The sequence below is a fragment of the Loxodonta africana genome, chromosome 24 (assembly GCF_030014295.1).
Source record: "Loxodonta africana isolate mLoxAfr1 chromosome 24, mLoxAfr1.hap2, whole genome shotgun sequence".
Lineage (NCBI taxonomy): Eukaryota > Metazoa > Chordata > Mammalia > Proboscidea > Elephantidae > Loxodonta > Loxodonta africana.
In genome coordinates this window covers 26,845,060-26,867,389 of record NC_087365.1, presented here as the reverse complement: position 1 = coordinate 26,867,389, position 22,330 = coordinate 26,845,060, and the positions used below count along the sequence as shown (strand labels likewise).

At 40.8% G+C, this 22,330-nt stretch overlaps 1 protein-coding gene across 7 annotated transcripts in view; it reads right to left on the bottom strand.

Annotated features, from left to right (window-relative positions):
• Positions 1-22,330, bottom strand: part of DNAAF9 (dynein axonemal assembly factor 9) — a 155,880-nt gene that overhangs the window by 112,698 nt on the left and 20,852 nt on the right. For 4 of the 7 annotated variants that reach the window (XR_010319220.1, XM_064275836.1, XM_010591559.3 and 1 more), the window contains exons 3-7: positions 10,288-10,407; positions 7,185-7,309; positions 6,160-6,256; positions 5,199-5,305; positions 479-556 (exon numbers count right to left, since the gene is read on the bottom strand). Coding sequence is in view for 6 of the 7 variants with exons in the window: in XM_064275836.1 (XP_064131906.1) it covers positions 479-556; positions 5,199-5,305; positions 6,160-6,256; positions 7,185-7,309; positions 10,288-10,407 (527 nt within the window). In the remaining variant the exon portion in view is untranslated. Of the gene's footprint in view, positions 1-478; positions 557-3,579; positions 3,691-5,198; positions 5,306-6,159; positions 6,257-7,184; positions 7,310-10,287; positions 10,408-22,330 lie in introns of those variants that run through there. The other 3 variants (XM_064275837.1, XM_064275838.1, XM_064275840.1) reach the window with 3 other exon arrangements.

Below are 22,330 nucleotides of genomic sequence, written 5' to 3'. Positions count from 1 at the left end.
CTTTCGCACTCTAATGGCACTGTTGAGTAGCTGCAGCAGAGACCATATGGCACGCAAGCCTAAAATATTACTATCCAGCTCTTTACAAAAAAAGTCTGCCAAACCCTGCTCTAACCCTTGCTTCCTTTAAGCCATATCCCATCCTTTTTTATCTTTGTATACTGTTCCACAAAGAGAGAGCAAAAAGACACCTGTATTTTTTTTCCCTAGAGTCCAACCCAAAACCTAAACCCTGAAGCAGGCAGAGGGCCGACTCGGTCTGGCCTCAAACAGAGGCTTCCTGAGAGTGGAAGAGGAAACATCACTTTTTCAGGCTCCGTTCTGCTCCAGGGAGTCCAATAAACAATCAAGGAAGACACTGTTCTATTCTTCGACTAAAGCTAGCTAAAATATATCTTGCGTTTCTTCAAGTTAAATGATCTTAGTGGATAATGGAACTGGCCGTAATTTGCGAGTTAAATACAGTTTGGCTCCTTACTTCTGAAAGCAAATTCTCCAGAGACAGGGGATCCATCTTGCTGTAGACATTCCATAGATTCAAACTCACATCCTGCAACTGCAATGCAAGGGCAAAACATTGAAATGATTCGTGAATCAGTATTATTAAGACAATTAGAACTATTTTCTGATGTTCGGAACTTATTATGTTGGTGAAAACTAGTGTGATTAGAATAATAAAAATATCAATTTTAGAACTTGTACATATTAATAAATGCTGTCCCAATCAATACAGTTATCTTTTTTAGAACCTTTGAATATCTTCAACGGCATACACATACAAACACACATGCATATATGCTTATTTTTGCCTTTGTTTAAAATATTAAAGTAATACATGCCCCTGGTTAGAAAATCAAATGTACTAAAAGCTTACAATGATAAAAAAAATTAGCCCCTTCCTGTAAAAAATTGTGATAGATATATTTGGTGACAAAAAAAAAATAGTAGCTGCCGAGGCTGCTTATGTACAACCAAACACCTCATGGGATTTGGTTCTTTGATTTGGAGGTTTAGGGTCATGGTTTCATGGGACATCCCAGTTAATTAGCCTAACAACTTGTTTAGTGCTTCTCTTCTACCTCCTAGTTCATTGTGTTATGCCTGGGGTCTTAAAGGCTTGCAAGCAGCCATTCAAGGAACAACGATTGCTCTCTATTCGCACGGAGCAACAGAGGACGGAAGAGAGTCAGGAACAGAAGGAGGATGTGGAATGTGTGGCTAATTCTGTCCATGAACAGCTGCCTCCTGTGCCATGCAACCAGAAGAACGGGATGGTGCCCGGCCACCACTAGTGAACTTTTTATCCAAGATTTTGTCCCATTATTTACCTCCATATTTTGATATGCTTCTACCACTATTTCTTGATTTATTGATTTAGAAATTAAACATTGACTTCTTAAGCCCTTCCCAATTCTCATACTTCTTTTCTACAAATGTCCCCTGCCACCTCTAACCTCATCTAATACCATAATATGATTTTTTTGTTATATCGGTCATTGCTTTAATATTAAGACCATGTACATATTATTTACTGCAGGCTCAGTACGTATTATACTCCCTTGTGCTTGCTTAAACAAATTTTTGTTTTTCCTAGAGTTACTAAACCCCCCAAAAACAAAACAAAACAAAACCCACTGCCATCGAGTCACTTCCAACTCATAGCGACCCTATAGGACAGAGTAAAACAGCCCCATAGAGTTTCCAAGGAGCGGCTGGTGGATTCAAACTGCTGAGCTTTTGGTTAGCAGCCGTAGCTCTTAACCACTACACTACCAGCCTCATTTTTTCACTTACGTAATTTTTCTACAAATCAATCTTTCATTTTTTTTTTTTAACTGCCCCATCAGATTTGCCAGTATGCTTACACTAGGGTTCCTCAAGAACAAAACTACTGTTATTTGGGGCCAGATATTTCTTTGTTGTGGTGGGAGGCCCTATACCAGGGCGCTTAGCAACATTTCTAGCCTTACTGACTAAAGGCCTATAGTTTCTTTAGAGAACCCCTCCCTCCTGGTTCTTTGTTTTCTAGGGTAGAAGTGGCAAACAGTAAACAAATGCCTGGGGGAAAGAGGGAGGCATAGACTAGTATATAAAAACCTTCAATTAATTCCTTCATTTTCAGTATCATCAATTTCCATTCTCTAGCTTCCATTTATCATCTTCTTTCTCATGGCTTCAATCTCTTCCTCTGTATTCTGGAACAGCTTTTCAAGTGTATCAACTGATTAGATTTTTGGGTATTGAATGTGAGTTCTATTTTTTAACGCACGTTTCAATTCTATAATGAATTCTGAGACTTCTTAGAATCTTTCCAAACGTGTCATCCATCTCCCTTTTCGTTTCTGTTTGTTCTACCTGCTGTACCTTATTTTTTGTTTTACGACTTGAAGAGATATTTTCCTCAATTTTTATTTTGTTTCCTGGAGAAAATTTTTGTTAAAAGCCTGCACATCTATCCCTGCATCTTTCTTATATTTTGTTGAATCTTTTCACAAGTCTTCTCCACCTTTCCATATGAAGATCCTATGTTTGTCCATAAACAGGTGAATGGATGCTCTATGGTTATTCTCATTGTTCGAGAAATTTGCTATCAGTAACCTCCCCACCAGAGCTAGCTGGTGTAAATTTACATGGCCAAGTCACAGTTCAGCAGATGGAGAGTAAGAAGAAGGAAGCTGGGCGCAGGGAAAGCCCTAGCAGAGGAGCTTCTCCAGGCTGCGAGGAAAAAGTTCTCTATATCCATGACTCAGTTTGGCCCAGCCTACAGGCTAAGTAAAAGCTATGCTGGGCACAGCTTCCTTTCTCATGCTGTCATCTGCCACATCACATACAAAACACCCTCTGGGTTAATGACTTTCTTCTGGGTATGGCCATGCAATAAAGCAGAAGTTTAAGAATTTAAGTTCTAAGTATCTGTAGTTTTCCTTCTCTTAGCCTTCAAAGCAGGCCAGAGCCCTTCTGCCTCAGGCCGTTATCGGAGCCAAACTGCTCCACTCCTCAAGGACCAGGAAGGGCAGGGCAAAGAAGAGATCTCAGGAAGGGGGGACTGAGGGGAGGACTACATGTTGTGTGCTGTTTCCTCCTTACTGTCTACCCTACCCCCTAAAAAAAACACCCACAGTAAAGAGCTACATTACCTTTCAAAGGTTTTTGGAAGGGGATTTTTCTCCTTTTGGATGTGACTTCACGGTGTGATGCACCGTAAGGCAGGAGCCAGAAGGCTATCTCACTTGGGCTGCATCACCTGTGCAGTCTCCCAGGGCACTGCCTTCCAGGGCTCCACTACCTGCAGCCCAGGGGCTAGGAGCACAGGCTCTGAAGCCAGGCTGCCTACACCTGGCCACAGCCTGCCATTCTCTAGCTTTGTAACTGTGGGAAATTCATTTAACCTTCCTACAAAATAGGGGCAATAATGATATCTACCTCAGAGGGTTATTCTAAGAATTGAACCAGTCAATTCACATAAGTTCCTGGCATAATATATATAGTAACAATATAGTTATTTAAATACATAAATATATATATGTAATGTAATTATATAATAAATTAAAAATAAGTATTAAAAACCAAAAAACAAACCCAGTGCTGTCGAGTTGATTCCGACTCACAGACTTCCTATCAGGGGCAGCTCCCTTGGCCTTGTTGATATTCTGCTACTTGTAGCCAATGTGAAAATACTGTGGTTTCTGAGCAGGAAAAGTCGAGTCCAAGTGGTACGCTTCCCTTCTGTCCCATGGGCATGTTCTTCCACATTAGAGGGTGTGATATGATTCTGCCAGGCAAGCTCCACTCATTTCCTAGGGATACTACTACTTCTGTTGCAAAAGCCGTCTTTAAAGTGTTGAAAAGCAAAGATGTCACTTTGAGGACTAAGGTGCGCCTGACCCAAGCCATGGTGTTTTCAAACTCCTCATATGCATGTGAAAGCTGGATGATGAATAAGGAAGACCCAAGAAAAATTGATGCCTTTGAATTATGGTGTTGGCGAAGAATATTGAAAATATCATGGACTGCCAGAAAAACAAACAAATCTGTCTTGGAAGTACAACCAGAATGCTCTTTAGAAGCAATGATGACGAGACTACAACTCACATACTTTGGACATGTTATCAGGAGGGATCAGCCCCTGGAGAAGGACATTGCGCTTGGTAACGTAGAGGGTCAGCGAAAAAGAGGAAGACCCTCAATGAGATGGATTGACACAGTGGCTGCGACAATGGGCTCAAGCCTAGCAAGGATCGTTCAGGATGGTGCAGGATCAAGCAGTTTCGTTCTGTTATACATAAGGTCGCTGTGAGTTGGAATTAACTCGACAACACCTGACAACAACTACTACTTCTCAGGAGGGGCAGGAACTGACCCCTGCATTGCTCAAAAGGTCCTACTTGCTCTATTCTTAACAGAATGCCCAGACTTCTAGTATGACAACACTCCCCACTCCCTGGTTTCTTGTGATTTCGGTGGGGACCATTTCAGTGGAGCAGGTCATTTCAGTGGGGATCCTTCGGGGGCACTTAGATACCTACGGGCGCACTATTAACCTACAAGGCCATCCTCCCTAAGCTGTACTCTTGGTGACCCCTCTCCCGGACTCATTCATTATCTCACTTAAAAAACATTTATTGATCATCTCCTAAATGCAAGGAATACTGAAATAAAAGACACGTTCTTACCACAGAAGCTAACCTTTTTTTCCTTGAGTATACTGTCCTTACACAAAATTCTATTCGTCTCTTTCAATGCTCTTAAACAGCTTTCAAATTATATGAATTTCTGACATACAAACAGCAACAAGACGGTTTTTGTTCTCAAGGAGCTTCCAGTCCAAAGACCAGGGCTGGGTAAGTGGTGAATGTGGGTGTGTGACAAATCTCAAGCAACATAAAAGCTCTGAGAAGAGTTGGCCTAGGGTCCTATGGGAGTAGAGAGGAAGAACAGTTCATTCAGAATGGGGAAAGGAGAGGAGGGAGGACAGAGTATAAATCCAAGAAGAGAGGTCACAGGAACTCAGTTTGGGGAGCAGGCCTTAAAACAGCAACTGCTTTCCACTTCAAGTCTTTGCCTAACTTGTTCCATGCCCTTGGGAGTTCACTGCCAGCTTTCTGAGGTGTTATAATGATGCACACCCACACTGGGGGCCCTTCAGAAAAACAGCCCAGTGGCACACAAAAACTGGGCATGTTGCTTTTCATACCTACCTTGTATTTCATGGTAAAAAATCCATCCCCTCCAATGCCCTCAAGTGCAAAGGCCTGTACAATCGGCCATTTTTCCACCACAAACATATCAAATATCTGCAGGTGACCTAGAGGAATTAAAAAAAAAAAAAAAGCACGTATCAAATACCATTCTGGATATAAGAGTCTAAACCTGACCTAATGTGGTTAGATGGGCATCATTTCTCACAAGCTGACCGAGGCCTTCATCAAGCAAAATAAAATTGGAACAGATAGAACCGTTAGATATTGAAACTAGAAATACAAAATAGAAGCCAAGGGAAATTTCAAATCATAAACAAGTTACATAAATTCAGATTTCCTCACAGTATATTTTCACATTCTGGTTTCCTAAGAAAGTAAATAAATAGAGGCTTATTACATCTGACTTGCATCATTTAGTAGATATAATTATTAACAGACCCAAACTTGGCTCCTCTCCCTCAAGAAACAAAGCCAATCAATTTTCTCAAGGGAAAATTACCAAAAGTTTTCCTTTTTTATAACAATAGCTTCACTGTGAAAAGTGCTTTTTTTTTTTTTAAAGATATAAGCACTGCTAAAATTGTTGATTTTTTCATTTTTAAACCTCACTATGTCAGCTGTTTTTAAATAACAGATATCCAAATTATTCTAATTACCTAGAGGCCCTATATCTAGACTTCACATACAGTAAGTGCTACAGACTAGATGTCAAGTGTGGGAAATCCTCTATCAGTTCTACCTGACCATGGCCTGCTGTGTTGCTACAGAAACTTCACAGTGATGAATATATACCTGGATAGGCAGATCCCCAAATTTCACCCTGTTTGACCCCTTTGCTTTAGTACAAATAGGTCAATGGGTTTCCCAGATGAATTCCTCCACTGAAACCATAAGAAGGACATTCGATTTGCACATAACCCAAGCAAGGTTCTAAAATGGCTTACTGTCAGATACTCACCTTGGGAGCTGTAAGGAATGCCAATTCTACTACAGTCTCGAACCATGTCCACAAAGCTGGCGATTTTAAATTCTTCTGCCGCTTCCTCATCTTCATACTAAAGAGGGAAATCGAAAGGAAAACAGGCCCAGATAAGCGATCATGTAAAGTCCCATATTTTCTCTGCATTTTATCAATCAGGGTTATCTCAAATGAAATTCTAGAGAACCCACCCAAAGAGGTGTTTCTAAAACCATCTGTTTCTGGCTGCTCGTCAGAAACACTTGTAATTCCCTTACCTCGTACAATACACGAAAATCAACTGAAAATAGCTCAGAGACCTAAATATAAGAGATCAAACTTGTCTTAAAAAATCCTCAAAAGTTTACATAGAAAGGGGTCTTGGGATCAATATCGGGTCACAACTTCCATGAAATCCCAAATCTCAATTTGATTTCCAGCCAAACCCTTGAAAAGAGCCCAAAAGGAAGCAAAAGCATATATCAAGAAATTCCAAACTTGAGAACATCATAACACTTATAAAATTGTCTTGGGACAGTTCCTAGGCACTAGTCCCCTAGAAAGTGGGCTCAGGCTGGTGATTAAAGAAGCAGGGCAGGTAGGGAGCAGGCAGGTACTTACCATTATTAGTTGCCATCAAGTTGATTCTGACTTACGGCGATCCCACGTGTGCAGAGTAGAACTGCTCCATAGGTTCTCAAGTCTGATCTTTCAGAAGCAGGTCAACAGACCTGGCTTCCTAGAAGCTTCTGGGTGAATTCCAACCTTCAGCCTTTTGAGCTAGTAGTCTAGGGCTTAATCGTATGCACGACTTTGAACGGCCCCTTGTGCCTCCCTCAGGCATACAATTTATTCATAGCCTCATAATGAAATACGAAATGTTTCACTGAAAACAAGTAACCATTTTTCGTATAGCCACACTCCGTAATTTGATTATTTTAGGGACTTCCTGTTCCAGATGAATATTTTCTGGAAAGAGTAGTCTTAGAGCATCTCTAAGTGCCTATTCTATCTTTTCTTCTCACCTCATTTTCAGTCATGCAGTGGAAATGCAGATTTCTCCAATGTGCCACATAGGGTAAGAGATAGCGATAGTTTACAGGATTACAGTACAGATGGACACTATCTGATTTAATCAATATAATTATATCTGCAAGAAAAAATCAAAACACAAGAAAGATCATCAAAGGCATTTCCTTTAGACATTTTCTGCCCACTTAAGCAGTAAAGCTATTAAAACTACTTCAGGGACAATGTAACAAAAACTCTAACCCTAATATTACTTAATTAGGAAACATGTGACTGTAGAACTCTAAAGTGCTGACAGCAAAGAATTTCCTAGTCCCCCTGAGATGTTCCTATGGCCCTCTGGTTATGGCAACACAGCCACAAATAAGCCAAAAGAAGAGCCTTCAGCTACTTAAGCATTGTATTTTGCAAAGTTCAACACAGGCACTAAACTTAGCTGTGTACTTCAGTGCAGAGATAAATACTACATGGAAACCCCATAGCCTAAAGCCACTGAGCAGGAAAACAGCACCAAGTATGGCCAGTGGCTGGTTCAGCCTGTGGGCTCATTGTGTGTGTTGAATTCTGCACACAGGAAAGGTTGGGAGGGAGGAAGTAAGAGGCAAGTGGGAAGGGCTTCTATAAATGGATCAGCAGCTCACAGATTTAAGGAATAACCATCAATTGTTGGTGGGGCAAGTGACTAAAGCAATCCTAAGTGTTTTTTTAAACTAACAAGAGAGCCGTGGAATGGGGCAGAAGAGCACAGCAGTATGAACACTGAAAAAGAAGGCAGTAGTCCTTCCACAAGAAAATCTGAGGATTCACTCCCTGGTGCCTCAGGAGTCAGTCATTAGCCTTCCCTTTAAAAAAAAAAAAAAAAAAAATTTTTTTTTTTTTAATAAGAAAACCTAGGGAAGCTGCTAGAGGAGGGGGCTGGAGCTGAGAAAGGTGCATGGGGACAGGGAGCAGCTGATGCAGCAGGTTTAGAGCAGGACCGACACAGAACACAGTGTGAGGGATCACACTCTAGGAAAACATTATAAGCCCAATAAGTACTGACCACACGCAACCACACAGCTAGGTGGTCTCCTAGAATAAAGCTCCACGATGCTGGCTTTTTAAGCCACTCTAAGCTCCACAACTGGCCGCGCCCAAGGTATTCTAGGGAAGCCAGCATGGAGCAGTCTCTTCGTTGCAGATTTTTGAGTCAGTCCTAGAGTTAAAGGGGAGCAAGAGGTGGGAAAGGGGGCGCCTCTCATCTCTTAGCACATTGTCCCTCACCACACACCCTCCAGAGTCCTATCTTGAATCTTGTAGACCACCTGCTGAGGAGTCAGAGTTTGATGTCAGAGAGCGAGGGCTTCCTAGTATATTGTACTCTACACTAATGCCTAACGTATCTTGAAGAAATAGGATTCAATAAAAGGTATAACAACATCTACTAAACTTAATCGTTCTCAGGATCTCATAGGACTTTGATGCCACCACTATGAACAACATTTTAACAAAGCACACAGTCAAGTAAATGAACAAAGTGTTAAGAGAGACGAATATGTAAACTACTGTAAAAATTTCTTTTAAAAATAAATCCCTGATGTTGGCCCTTTTTCTCTCACGTAATTACAGATCGAAATGTAGACGCATAATCTGGTGATCTCAGCTTTCCAACTACTTGGATTTAAAAAATGGAGTTCATTAATTTGGAGAAAAATGCTCATTTCCTAAGCACCCAGGTGACAGGGTAAAGTTAAAGATAAGCACAAAAGCACACCAGGACTGTCTGTCATGTCCTAGCAGAGAAATGTGTGGCTGGTACAAACATCTGTCTATACGTTTATTTTTATAACTCTTTAAAATGAACTGGCAAGAACAATTCTCTTCAGACCAGTAGAGTGTGAGGAAAAAAAAAATTTTTTTTAAGAAACATTTTTTAAAATTCAAAATCTGAAACCAAATTTGGGTTGAAAAAAATTTAAAGCAAGGAATCTGCATTTCCTAATAAAAAGGAAATCTTTAACCAGCCTAAAAGAGGAAGGACTTTACCGCAGAAGAACTTTCATATACACTAGGCCAGGGTTTCTCAATCTCTGCACTACTCACAGTTTAGACCAGGTAATTCTGTGCCGTTGGGAGCTGTCCTGTGTGTCCTAGGATGTTTAGCAGCATCCGTGGCCTCTTCTCACTGGATGACAGTAGCACTCCTCCCCTCCCCCCCAGTGGTGACAATAAAAAATGTCTCTAGACACTGCCAAATGTCCCCTGGGGGCAAGATCTCCCCCATTTGAAAACCCCTGCCCTCGATTATTTCAACATCAGCTGTTGGCTTTCATGGCACCCCCAGCTGCTTCACAAGCGCTGTCTGTCTTCTGCCCAGTCTTATTTGTCTATTCCTGTGTCTCCTGACCCATCTGGCAGACAAGTCATGACGCTAAGTATGTGATATCAGAGATAGCTCCTGGGCAACAGCCCACAGCAGCATTAACACAGGACAAGTGTCTCAGAGCTGAGGAAAGGGGAATGCAAGCAGAAAGCCTGCATTGTAGTCACAGGCGACGTCATGAATTAAAGTCACATAGAAAACAACTCCCAAAGACACAGCAGGACAAAGAGCCTTTGTTCCTAGGCCGAGGATCCACATGAAGTCTTCCTTACAGGCGCAGCGCAGCGCGCAGCCTGCAGGTTCATCTTTGACTCACCACTAAAAGTGCTTTCAAAGGGCAACAGCCCACAATCTGAGCCTCCCAGCACGTAGAAAAAAAAAAAGGCAGTGGGCAATTAAGAGAAAAGCTAGTACCTTGCCAATAAAATATTAAGCCAAACACTGACATTTACTTTTTTTCCCTAAAGCGTATTTATCCAGTAAATCTATTCTGAATACTACTTGTCCTTACTCTCTTATCATCTAACATGTGACCAGTGGGAGGATGTTACTCAAAATACCAACAAAGAAGAAATGTTTTTATTATTAAAAAGGCAAAAGAAAGAAAGAAAAGACTGGGGCTTTGGGCTGTTTTAAATTTGATCACATATTCCCAGAAAAAGACTATGAAATAAGGACCAGAAGAAATAAACCACCCTTTCCTTCCCCACACATTGTGTTTGCCAATCTATACTTACCGTCTAAAACTTCTTCCGAAAACCCTGTTTTCTCAAAATCATTGCTATTCTGATTGTACAAACCAAACAGAAGATAATTTGCCAGCTCTCTGCAGCCTTCATTGTACCTGCTATCGATTCCTGCAAAGCAAAGAAGGCTCTGATCAGCTGTACGGTACCATGGTGTCATGGATTGAATTATGTCCCCCCAGAAATGTGTGTATCAACTTGGTTAGGCCATGATTCCCAGTACTCTGTGGTAGTCCTCTATTTTGTGATTGTAATTTTATGTTAAAGAGGATTAGGGTGGGATTGTAACACCCTTACCAGGTCACATCCCTGATTCTATGTAAAGGGAGTTATCCTGGTGTGGCCTGCACCACGTTTTATCTCTCAAGAGATAAAAAGGAAAGGGAAGCAAGCAGAGAGTTGGGGACCTCACGCCACCAAGAAAGCAGTGCTGAGAGCAGAGTGTGTCCTTTGGACTTGAGGTTCCTGCGCTGACATGCTTCCAGACCAAGGGAAGACTGATGACAAGGACTTTCCTCCAGAGCCAAGAGAGAGAAAAAGCCTTTCCCTGGGGCCAGCGCCCTGAATTTACACTTCTAGCCTACTGAACTATGTTAAAGCCATCCACTTGTGGTAGCACTAGATGACTAACACACATGGGAAGCAAATGAGCCCCAATAATTTGACCCTGCTCAGCAAAACCCTCATGGTCAACCCTGCAGGCAGCAGCTCAGATCTTTGATTTCATACCCGACATCAAACCAGGCAACTCTCTAAAGGCAACAGGTCTCAGCATCAAATGCCCTTACATAGATTCCAAGATTGATATAGTTAAGACAATCAAAAGGTATAGATTGCTGAAACTGTTAATTTTCAAAGAGCAATTCTTGAGGATAGAAAGAACCAAAAAATATGGTTCAATTCCTGCCATTACTAATTAAAGATCTTAGAATATGGTACTCTCGGTTGTGCTAGGAATAAACCAAAAAAAAAAAAAAACCCCAAATCCATTGCCATCAAGTTGATTCTGACTCATAATGACCCTAAAGGACAGAGCAGAACTGACTTAATAGGGTTTCCAAGGCTGTAAATCTTTATGCAAGCAGACTGCCACATCTTTCTCCTATGGCACAGCTAGTGGGTTTGAACTGCTGACCTTTCTAGTTAGCAGCCAAGTACTTAACCACTGTGCAACCAGGGCTCCTTGGAATGGGGGGTCAGAAAAATTTTAATTTCTCAAAGAGATCTTTACCAAAATGTATGTGATGAAATAACAGCAGATTAAGATGGCCTGAATCCCCCCAAAAAGAATGGAACCACAAATACCCATCATTTCACAAACTGTGAGGCTTGAGGCCTAGCACTGTGTTGGATGCTGGGTGCAGTGGGGAACATGCCTGCAAATGGTCCTCAGAGTCCAGTGGGACTGGGTTAGAGACAAATAAAAAGGAAATTAAATAATACTGTCTTCACTGCTGCCTCTCGATGCCTCAGGCATACATACTACCTGGTTCCTAGGTGTCTGTGAAGGCCCAGAGCTATAGCTAAGGGCAACAGAGATGTGTCAAGGGCAGTAGGTAGCTATCTATGTGAGGCTAAGAGGAAGGGGTTGAGGTAGAAGGAGCTCCAAGAATGGAAATATAGCTGGAGCCTGGGAGAGAACTGGTGCTAGTCATTGAGACCAGAGAAAACTGAGGGAGAAGCCTAAGGGCTGCTTGTGACAGGGGACTTCTAATACGGAGGACTCCTTTCTCAGCTAAGATCATACCAGCACAGCCCTGTTCTATCCCATGAAGGAGGGATGAAAAAGAATCAAAAGCAGGAATGGCCTGGTTCTACTTCGGGCCCAAAGTTTAAAGGGCTACAGAATTATATAATCAGTGGACTGGGCACGCCTAGCCTCAGCATGCCCCCTTCTAAGGAGTGTAGCTACATAAACAGCCACACTGGTATCACCTGACCCTTCTACCCTGGCCACAGCTGACTGAACCCAGGCTAGGCATCTGACCCTAGGGCGGTTGTTGTTAGCTGCTGTCCAGTCAATTCTGACTCCTGGCAACCGCGTGTCTGCAGAGTCAAACTGCTCCACATGGTTTTCAAATCTGTGACCTTTCAGAAGCGGATCGCTAGGCCTGTCTTTCAAGGTGCCTCCAGGTGGGTTCAAACGGCCAACCTTTCCTCTAGTAGTTGAGTGCTTAATTGTTTGCGCCACCTAAATATATAACTTGGCCAGTAATCCCCGAGGTGAACTGGCACAAAAATTCCTTGAGACAGCAAAAGTAGTTTGCAACAGGAAGCAGTACTGAAAAACAGAGGCGGAAGCACGTCGAGGCTGTGAATCAGCAAATGCCCAGAGAAAACAGGAGATTCCGGTTGAAGCCTATTGAAGGCTGAGCCCTTTGCCAGACTTCAAATATGTTATTATATGTCAATTACACCACCATAAAGCAGTTTTTTCAAAAAAAAAAAAAAAAAAGAAGAGCAGATAATTGGGCTCTCATCAGTTGGAACATTCTCTACGCCATAATAACTAAAGGACAGGTGCTGAAGTGGAGGCAAGTTGGGTCTCAGTTGCCAGAATCAGGGGTTTGGAGGCTAGATTAAACAAACAGTGAGATGCTAAAGTAATCCTTATTACCTAAAAAAAAAAAAAAAAAAAAATAGGAAAGTAGAATTCACTAAATCTCAGAAGCAGTTTTAAAACATACATGTCTGTCATGGAGTGAATTATGTCCCCCCAAAAAATATGTGTATTAACTTGGTTAGGCCATGACTCCCAGTATTCTGTGGTTGCCCTTCATTTTGTGATTGTAATTTTATGATAAAGAGGATTAGGATGAAACTGTAACACCATTACCAGGTCACATCCCTGATCCAGTGTAAAGGGAGTTTCCCTGGAGTGTGGCTTGCACTACCTTTTCCTCTCTCTGGAGATAAAAAAGAAAAGGAAGCAGAGAGTGGGGGGGCCTCATACCACCAAGAAAGCAGTGCTAGAAGCGCAGCGTGTCCTTTGGACCTGGGGTCCCTGCGCAGAGAAGCTCCTAGTCCGGGGGAAGATTGACGAGAAGGCCGACAGAGAGAGAAAGCCTTCCCCTGGAGCTGACGCCCTGAATTTGGACTTTTGGCCTACTTTACTGTGAAGAAATAAATTTCTCTTTGTTAAAGCCATCCACTTGGGGTATCTCTGTTACAGCAGCACTAGAAGACTAATACAAAGTCCCTCATTAGTTTCTTGCTTTACTTTCATATAAAACTCTCTTTGTCTTGCAGATTTATTAACTTTTTACCTGCATCCTCACGTCCAACCATGACCACATCTGTTTCTACAACATTAGTGTTTGCATTAAAACGATAAATCTTTGGTCCTGTGATATTCTTGTTAATTGAAATTTTTCTTTTCTAAAATTTTTATTGTGCTTTAAGTGAAAGTTTACAAATCAAGTCAGTCTCTCATACACAAACTTATATACACCTTGCTAAAAACCTTGCTACATACTCCCAATTGCTCTCTCCCTAATGAGACAGCTCGCTCCCGCCGTCCACTCTCTCTTTTCGTGTCCATTTTGCCAGCTTCTAACCCCCTCTACCCTCTCATCTCCCCTCCAGGCAGGAGATGCCAACATAGTGTCAACCGAACTTTTTCAATTCTTTGGAATTCTAATTAATTTTATGCTGCCTATTTTTATTAAGTTGGACTTTAGATAAAAGAAATAAGTATGGTAACAAACAGTTTTTTTTTTTTAAGTTTTCATTTTGACTTTTTTTCCAACCCTAAGCCCTACTTCATAATATATTAAATACAGCTATTTGCTCAGCATAAATTTAGATGTCATTTATTCCTGTGCATAAATTTATTTATTTTTTTGAGATTGATGGTGCTTTCTAAAAAAATTTTTTGTTGAGAATATACACAGCAAAACATACACCAATTCAAAAGTTTCTACATGTACAATTCAGTGACATTGATTACATTCTTCAAGTTGTGCAACCATTCTCATCCTCCTTTTCTGAGTTGTTCCTCTTCCATGAACATAAACTCACTGCCCCCACTAAGGTTCTATCTAATCTTTTGAACTGCTGTTATCAATTTGATCCCATATAGATAGTTCTTAAAAGAGCATAATGCTCAAGGCAGACCTTTTTTTTTTACTAGTTAAGCTAAACTACTGTTTGGTTTTAAGAAGACTTTAAGGGCTATTTTTGGTTCAAGGTTTAAAGATGATCTCAGGGCAATAGTTTTGGGGTTCAACCACCCTCCATAGCAACAGGAAGTCTGGAGTCCATGAGAATTTGAAATCTAGATCTGCATTTTCCCCCTTTTGATTAGGATTCTTCTATAGAATCTCTGATCAAAATGTTCAGTAATGGTAGCCAGGCACCATCCAGTTCTTCTGGTCTCATGGCAAAGATGGCAGTTGTTCATGGAGGCAATCAGCCACACATTCCACTTCCTCCTCCTGTTCCTGACTCTCCTTCTTCCTCTGTTGCTCCAGGCAAATAGAGACCAATTGTTGTGCCTTGGGTGGCCACCTGTAAGCTTTTAAGACCCCAGGCCCTATGCAACAAACTAGGAGGTAGCACAAAAGCACTAAATTCATTAGGCCAACAAACTGGGATGTCCCATGAAACCATGACCTTAAACCTCCAAATCAAGGAACCAAATCCCTTGAGGTATCTGCCTGTACATAAGCAGCCTCAGCTTCTTCTTTTTTTGTCATTGTCGTAAATACATCTATCACACAACTTTTGCCAGTTCGACTTTTCACAAGAGTGTAACTTACTAAAAGCAATTATAATAATCAGCTTTGCAATGCTACCTTAATCAATGCAATTATTCCATCACTGTTAACCCTGCTTAACCCCCTCCCTTCCACCCCAAGTGACCTCTAGTAAACTTTGGTCTCTATACATTTGCCTTTTCTTGTCTTTTTATATAAGTGAGGTGTCACAGATTGAATTGTGCCCCCCCCCCAAATATGTGTTAACTTGGCTAGGCCATGATTCCCAGTATTGTATGACTGTCCTCCATTTTGTGGTCTGATATAATTGTCCTATGTATTGTAAATCCTAGTCTCTGTCCCCAGTTAAAGAGGCAAGATTAGGTTATGTTAAAGAGGATTAGGATGGTATGCAAAACCCTTACTAAGGTCACAGTGCTGATGTGCTGTAAGGGGAGTTTCCTTGGTGTGTGGTCTGCATCACCTTTTATCTTACAAGAGATAAAAGGACAGAGAAGTGAGCACTGAGGGACCTCATACTACCAAGAAAGGAGAGCCAGGAGCAGAGCACATCCTTTGGACCTGGGGTCCAGCGCTGACAGCCTCCTAGACCCAGGGGAAGATTGATGCCAAGACAGATGGAGATTTCCAAGGAACACCAGGCCCACAGATGTTGAAAGATGAAAAGACCTTCCCCCAGAGCTGACACACAGAGAAAGTCTTCCCTTCAAGCTGGCACCCTGAATTCGGACTTCTAGCTTCCTAAATTGTGAAAGAAGAAATCTGTTTGTTACAGCCATCCACTTGTGTTATTTCTATTATAGCAGCAATAGATATCTAAGACACAATGTTACACAGTATTTGTCCTTTTGTGATTGGCTTATTTTGCTCAGCATAATTTTTTCAAGCTCCATCCATACTGTAGTCTGTATCAAGACTTATTTCTCCTACTGTCTGAGTAGTATTCCATTGTACGTATGTGCCACGTTTTGTTTATCCATTCATCTGTTGATGGGTATTTTGGTTGTTTCTATCTTTTGACCATTGCAAATAGTGCTATAACTAACACTGGCGTACAAATCTCTTTAAGTTTCTGCTTCAAGCCTTTAGGGTATATACCTATGAGTGGAATTCCCAGCAGCCCTGGTGGAACAGTGATTAAAGTGATCAACTGCTAACTGAAAGGTCGACTGTTTGAAACCACAAGCGGCTCCACAGGAGAAAGATATGGCAGTCTGCTTCCGCAGAGTTACAGCCTTGGAAGCTCTACGGGGTCACTGTGAGTCGGAATCGACTCAATGGCAGTGGATATGGTAGTTGTATTTTTAGTTTTTTGAGGAACCACCACACTTTTCCACACACAAAAAAAGAAAACAATTTTTTTTTTTTTCCACAAGGGGTGTACCATTTTGTATTCCCACCAGTAATGGATAAGGGTTCCAATTTCCCACATCTCTGCCAACATTTGTAATTTTATTTCTTTTTAATCCTAGCCATTCTAGTGGAAGAGAAATGGTATCTTGTTGCATTTTGATTTGCATCTCTCTGATGGCTAATGACACTGCGCATCTTTTCATGTGTTTGGTGGATATTTGAATGTCCTCTTTGGTGAAATGTCTATTTAAGTCCGTTACCCATTTTATGATTGGGTTATTTGTCTTTTTGTTCTTAACTTGTTGAGGCTTTATATATATTTTAGTTAGTAGATTCTTATGGGATATATGGTTTCTGAAGATACTCTCCTAGTTAGTAGCTCATCTTTTCACTTTTTTGGTCAAGTCTTTTGATGAACAAAGTTTTTAATTTTTATGTAAAAAAAAATTATGAGGTCCCATTTATTTATTTTGTCTTTTGCTGTTTGTGCTTTTGTTATTATATTAGATAATCCATTGTTGAAAGGTAGGCCTAATAGCATTGCCCATTTTTTCTTTTAAGAATTTTACGGTTTTAGTTTGCACATTTAGGTCTTTAATGCATTTTGAATTAATTTTTATGTATAGTGTGAGGCATGGATCCTGTTTCATTTTTCTTCATATGGAAATCTAATTTTACCAGCACCATTTATTGAAGAGACTCTTCTGTCCCCATTGAATGAACTTAGCACCTTTGTAAAAAATCAGTTGACCATAGATGTGTGGGTTTATTTCTGGACTCTCAATTCTATTCCATTGGTCTATGTGTCTATTGCTATATCGGTACCAGGCTGTTTTGATTACTATAGCTGTATAGCATGTTTTTAAATTAGGAAGTGTTAGTCCTCCTACTTTGTTCTTCTCTTCCAACATCGTTTTAGCTATTCAGGCCCTCTTGCCATTTCACATAAAATTGAGGATTTGTTTTTCTATTTCTGTAAAGGAAGCTGTTAGAATTTTGATTGGGATTACACTGAATTTATAGATCGCTTTGAGTAGTATTGACATCTTAACAATATTAAATCTTACAACTCATAAACATGGGACATCTTTCCATTTATTTAAGTCTTCTTTAACCTCTTTCAGCAGTGTTTTACAGTTTTCGTTGTTTAAGTCCTTCACGTCACTGGTTAGATATACTCCTAGGTATTTTACTCTCTTAGATACTATTGTAAATGGAATTGTTTCCCTAATTTCTCTTTCAGATTCCTCATTGCTGGTGTATAGAAACCCAACTGATTTTTGTTCACCTTCTACCGTGAAACTTTGCTAAATTCCTCTATAGCTCTAGAAGTTTTCTTGTAGACCCTTTGGGGTTATCTACTATGGGATCATATCATCTGCGAATAGAAATAATTTTACTTCTTCTTTTCCAATCTGTATACCTTTTATTTCTTTTACCTGTCTTATTACCTTGGCTAGGACTTCTAATACAATACTGAATAGAAGGGTGAGAGTAGGCACCCTTGTCTTGTTCCCGATTTCAAGGGGAAAAGTCAGTTTTCTCCATTAAATATAATATTGGCTGTTGGTTTTTCATATATGCCCTGATTCATATTCAGGAATTTTCCTTCTATTCCAATCTTCTTGAGGGTTTTCATCAAGAAAGGATGTTGGATTTTATCAAATGATTTTTATGCATTCATAGAGATGATCATGTGATTCTTATATTTTGTTCTACTGACGTGGCATTTTAAATTGATTTGCTAATGTTGAACCATCGCCGCATTCCTGGGATAAATCCCACTTGGTCATGGTGCATGACTCTTTTAATATGCTGGTCATAGTGCATGACTCTTTTAATATGCTGTTGGATTCTGTTTGCTAGTATTTTGCTGAGGATTTTTGCATCTACATTTATAAAAGATATTGGCCTGTAGTTTTCTTCTCTTGTGGTGTCTGGTTTTGGTATCAGGGTTATGTTTGTTTCATAGAATGAATTAGAAAGTATCTAATCCTTCTCTATCTTTTGGTAGAGTTTAAACAGTATTGGTGTCAATTCTTCTCTAAATGTTTAGAAGAATTCTCCAGTGAAGGCATCTGGTCCAGGACTTTATTTGCTGGAAGGTTTCTGATCACTGATTCAATCTCTTCACTTGTTCTGGGTCTGTTGAGGCTTTCTATTTCCACTTGAATCAAAAACAGGTGATTTTATTCATGGGTAAATTCATGGCAAAGACAGCCCCCACCCTCCTGATGGCTACAGCTGGAAAGGGAATCCTGTGAGTTGGAAAGCCACTTGTTTAAGCATTTGAAGCCTCTGGCTTGAATTTCAGCTCTACCACTGTCTCTCTAAGAAGACTCACCAACTTCTGGGCTAAGGGAGTAATGGCACAGGGATTCAAACCCAACATCTGTCTGGCTCCAGAGCCCATGTTTTTAACCACTCTGTACACTGCCTCTTATAAATTTAAATGCAAATGCTGTTAAGTGAAAAAACAAAATTATGCATAGAACATCTGAGGAAGGACAGAAGAGGAACTAATAGTAGCATTGGCTCCCGGGAAGGAAATTGGGTGGTTGAAAACAAACCAGCTGACCTAACAATTGCACTTCTATTACTCAATACTAAGAATATATATGAAAAGAATTTAAGAATGAGATCAATCATAGAAAAGTCTCCAAGATACACTGTCAGAGTGGGGGAAAAAAATAACCAAAAACATAAGGTTAACAACAGTATATAGAACATGTTCCCAGTGATGTTAAAAAAAAAAAAAAAAGATGTGTTAGACAATGTCATCTCTGAGGAGCAACTGGGTGTGATGGTTAAGGTTAAGTGTTAACCTGGGTAGGCCGTGATTCTCAGTAATTTGGCAGATATCATGTAATCATCCTCCATTTTGTGATAAAGGCCAATCAACTGAAAGCCCTTGGGGGTTTGGCCTGCAACCAATGTATTTATATGAATGTTCTGGCAAAGCTCTCTCAGGATCCTGCATTAAACTTGTCAACCTGTGACCTCTGGTTCTCGGGATGTGAGCCAGCAGCCTACCACTTGACCTGCAGATCTTTGGATTCACAAGCTCCTGCAACCCCATGAGTCAGCAGCCTTTGGCCTAAGTTGCCAGTTTTAGGTTCGTCAGCCCCTGGAACCATGTGAGTCAGGATAAGCCTCCAGTCTGATGCCTGACCCATGGATTGGGGACTTGCCACCCTCCTCAACTGTGTGAGTTGTTTCCTTGAGAAATCTCTCTCTCTCAATAGATACGTAGACAGATATGCTTCACTGGTTTTGCTTCTCTAGAGAATTCAGCCTAAGACATTCGCTACTGAGAGTGATTCTAGAGGAACAAAATCTTAAGGGTGAGTTTTCTGAACTGGCTCCTAAATCTGGCCATTCTTAAAGTGCTGATGATTCTACCTTCAGTAGTAAAAAATTCACGGTGTGAGGCAGCAACAGAAATATGCAAAATATCACCACCACTGGATCAAATATTTGTGAGAGACAAGGCTCTGGGTGATGACATATTTGGTACTTCTCTACAATTCTGTCAGAATGAAAAGTATAAGGAAGCTGGTTTGCTAGACAAAGTGGTGAAAGAAAGGGATGACCTCAAAGCTTCAGAGAAACATTTCAAGCGCTGCATACAAAATCTGAAAGTTGCCGCCTGAGGGGCTCATCTTCTGGCACTATTATCAGACAATGTTCCGCTGCTACTTACTATTTACAAGGTTTTCACTGACCAGTTTTTTTTGGAAGTACGATGCCAGGTCCTTTTTCCTAGTCTGCAGTAACAGAGCTGATATTGCTGAAGACCCAATAGCATATACTTATCAAAGAGTGGCTGAATTACAATGCCAATTGAATTCCTAACCTTAAATGGTGTCTGAAGTTAAAGTGAGGGCACTAATTCGGAAGAAATGGGATCTTCAAACTTGGTGGGGACACATGGGCAGAAAATAGGTAGCTAAAAACACTGAGCCCCTAAATTCCATTGAGTCACTCCTGCCAACAGAACCAGCTCTCTACCCCCATCAGAACAGATTACTACATCTTTGTCAGCTAAGCCACCTTCCGCAGTAAAACCGTTATCCCTTCCACCCCCATCTGATAAGATTAACCCAGCTAAACCTGAAAAGTCTTTGAGATATCAAGGGCATGGCCTGAGGCACATGCCTCACAAAACATTGCTTAATGTCCTCAGGATCCACCCCCACCACTAATTTTTGCTTCTAGGCCTATTAACTGGCCTTAAATCCCAGTGAGCTCCGAGAGGTGAAGTACAAACTGTGACCCATGAAAAGGTACACTACACTCCAAAAGAACTGCTTGATTATTCTAATATACACAAACAGGCCATCATTAGTCTGTCAGTTTGTCATACTGTGGTGGCTTCCGTGTTGCTGTGATGCTGTACGCTATGCCACTAGTATTTTAAATACCAGTAGGGTTACCATGGTGAACAGATTCCAGACTAAGACAGACTAGGAAGAAGGGCCCAGGGGTCTACTTCTGAAAAGAATTAGCCAGTGAAAATCTTACGGCTAGCAGCAGAACATTGTCTGATATACTGCCGGAAGACGAGCCCCTCAGGTTGGAAGGCGCTCAAAAGGTGACTGGGGAAGAGCTGTCTCCTCAAAGTAGAGTCGACCTTAATGATGTGGATGGAATAAAGCTTTTGGGACCTTCATCTGCTGATGAGGTATGATTCAAAACGAGAAAAAACAGCTGTAAACATCCACTAGTAATTGGAACATGGAATGTATGAAGTACGAATGTAGGAAAATTGGAAGTCGTCAGAAATGAAACGGAACGCATAAAGATCGATATTCTAGACATCAGTGAGCTGAAATGGACTGATACTGGCCATTTTGAATCAAACAATCATATGTCTACTATGCCAGGAATGACAAATTGAAGAGGAATGGCATCGCACTAATCGTCAAAAAGAATATTTCAAGATGTATCTTGAAGTACTACCTTGTCAGTGAAAGGATAATATCCATACACCTATAAGGAAGACCTGGAAACCCTGGTGGCATAGTGGTTAAGTGCTATGGCTGCTAACCAAAGGGTCAGCAGTTCCAATCCACCAGGTGCTCCTTGGAAACTCTATGGGGCAGTTCTACTCTGTCCTATAGGGTTGCTATGAGTCGGAATCAACTTGACGGCACTGGGTTTGGTTTCGGATTTTGGTATAAGGAAGATCAGTCCACATGACATTACTCAAATTTACCCACCAACCACTAATGCCGAAGATGAAGAAACTGAAGATATTTACCAAGTTCTACATTCTGAAACTGATCAAACATACAATCAAGATGCACTGATAATTACTAATAATTGGAATGCAAAAGCTGGAAACAAATAAGGATTGGTAATTGGAAAATATGGCCTTAACAACAGAAATGACGTTGGAGATCAAACAATAGAATTCTGTTAAGGCCAGCGACTTATTCATTGCAAATACCTTTTTACAAGAACATGAATGGTGACTATACATGCGGACCTCACCAGATGCAATACACAGGAATTGAACTGACTACATCTGTGGAAAAAAGACGATGCAGAAGCTTAATATCATCAGTCAGAACAATTCCAGAGGCCAACTGCTGAACAGACCATCAATTGCTCATACGCAAGTTCAAGCTGAAGCTGAAGAAAATTAAAACAAGTCCACGAGAGCCAAAGTACAAGCCCTGAGTATATCCCATCTGAATTTGGAGACCATCTCAAAAATAGATTTGACGCATTGAACGCTAATGACTGAAGACTAGACGAGTTGTGTAATGACATCTAGGATATCAAACGTGAAGAAAACAAAATGTCACTAAAAAGACAGAAAAGAAGGAAAGACTAAAATGGTTGTCAGAAGGGACTGAAAATTGCTCTTGAACACAGAGTAGCATCAGGCGATAAATTGCATTGGGCAAAGCTGCTGCAAAAGACCTCTTTAAAGCGTTAAAAAGCAAAGATGCCAG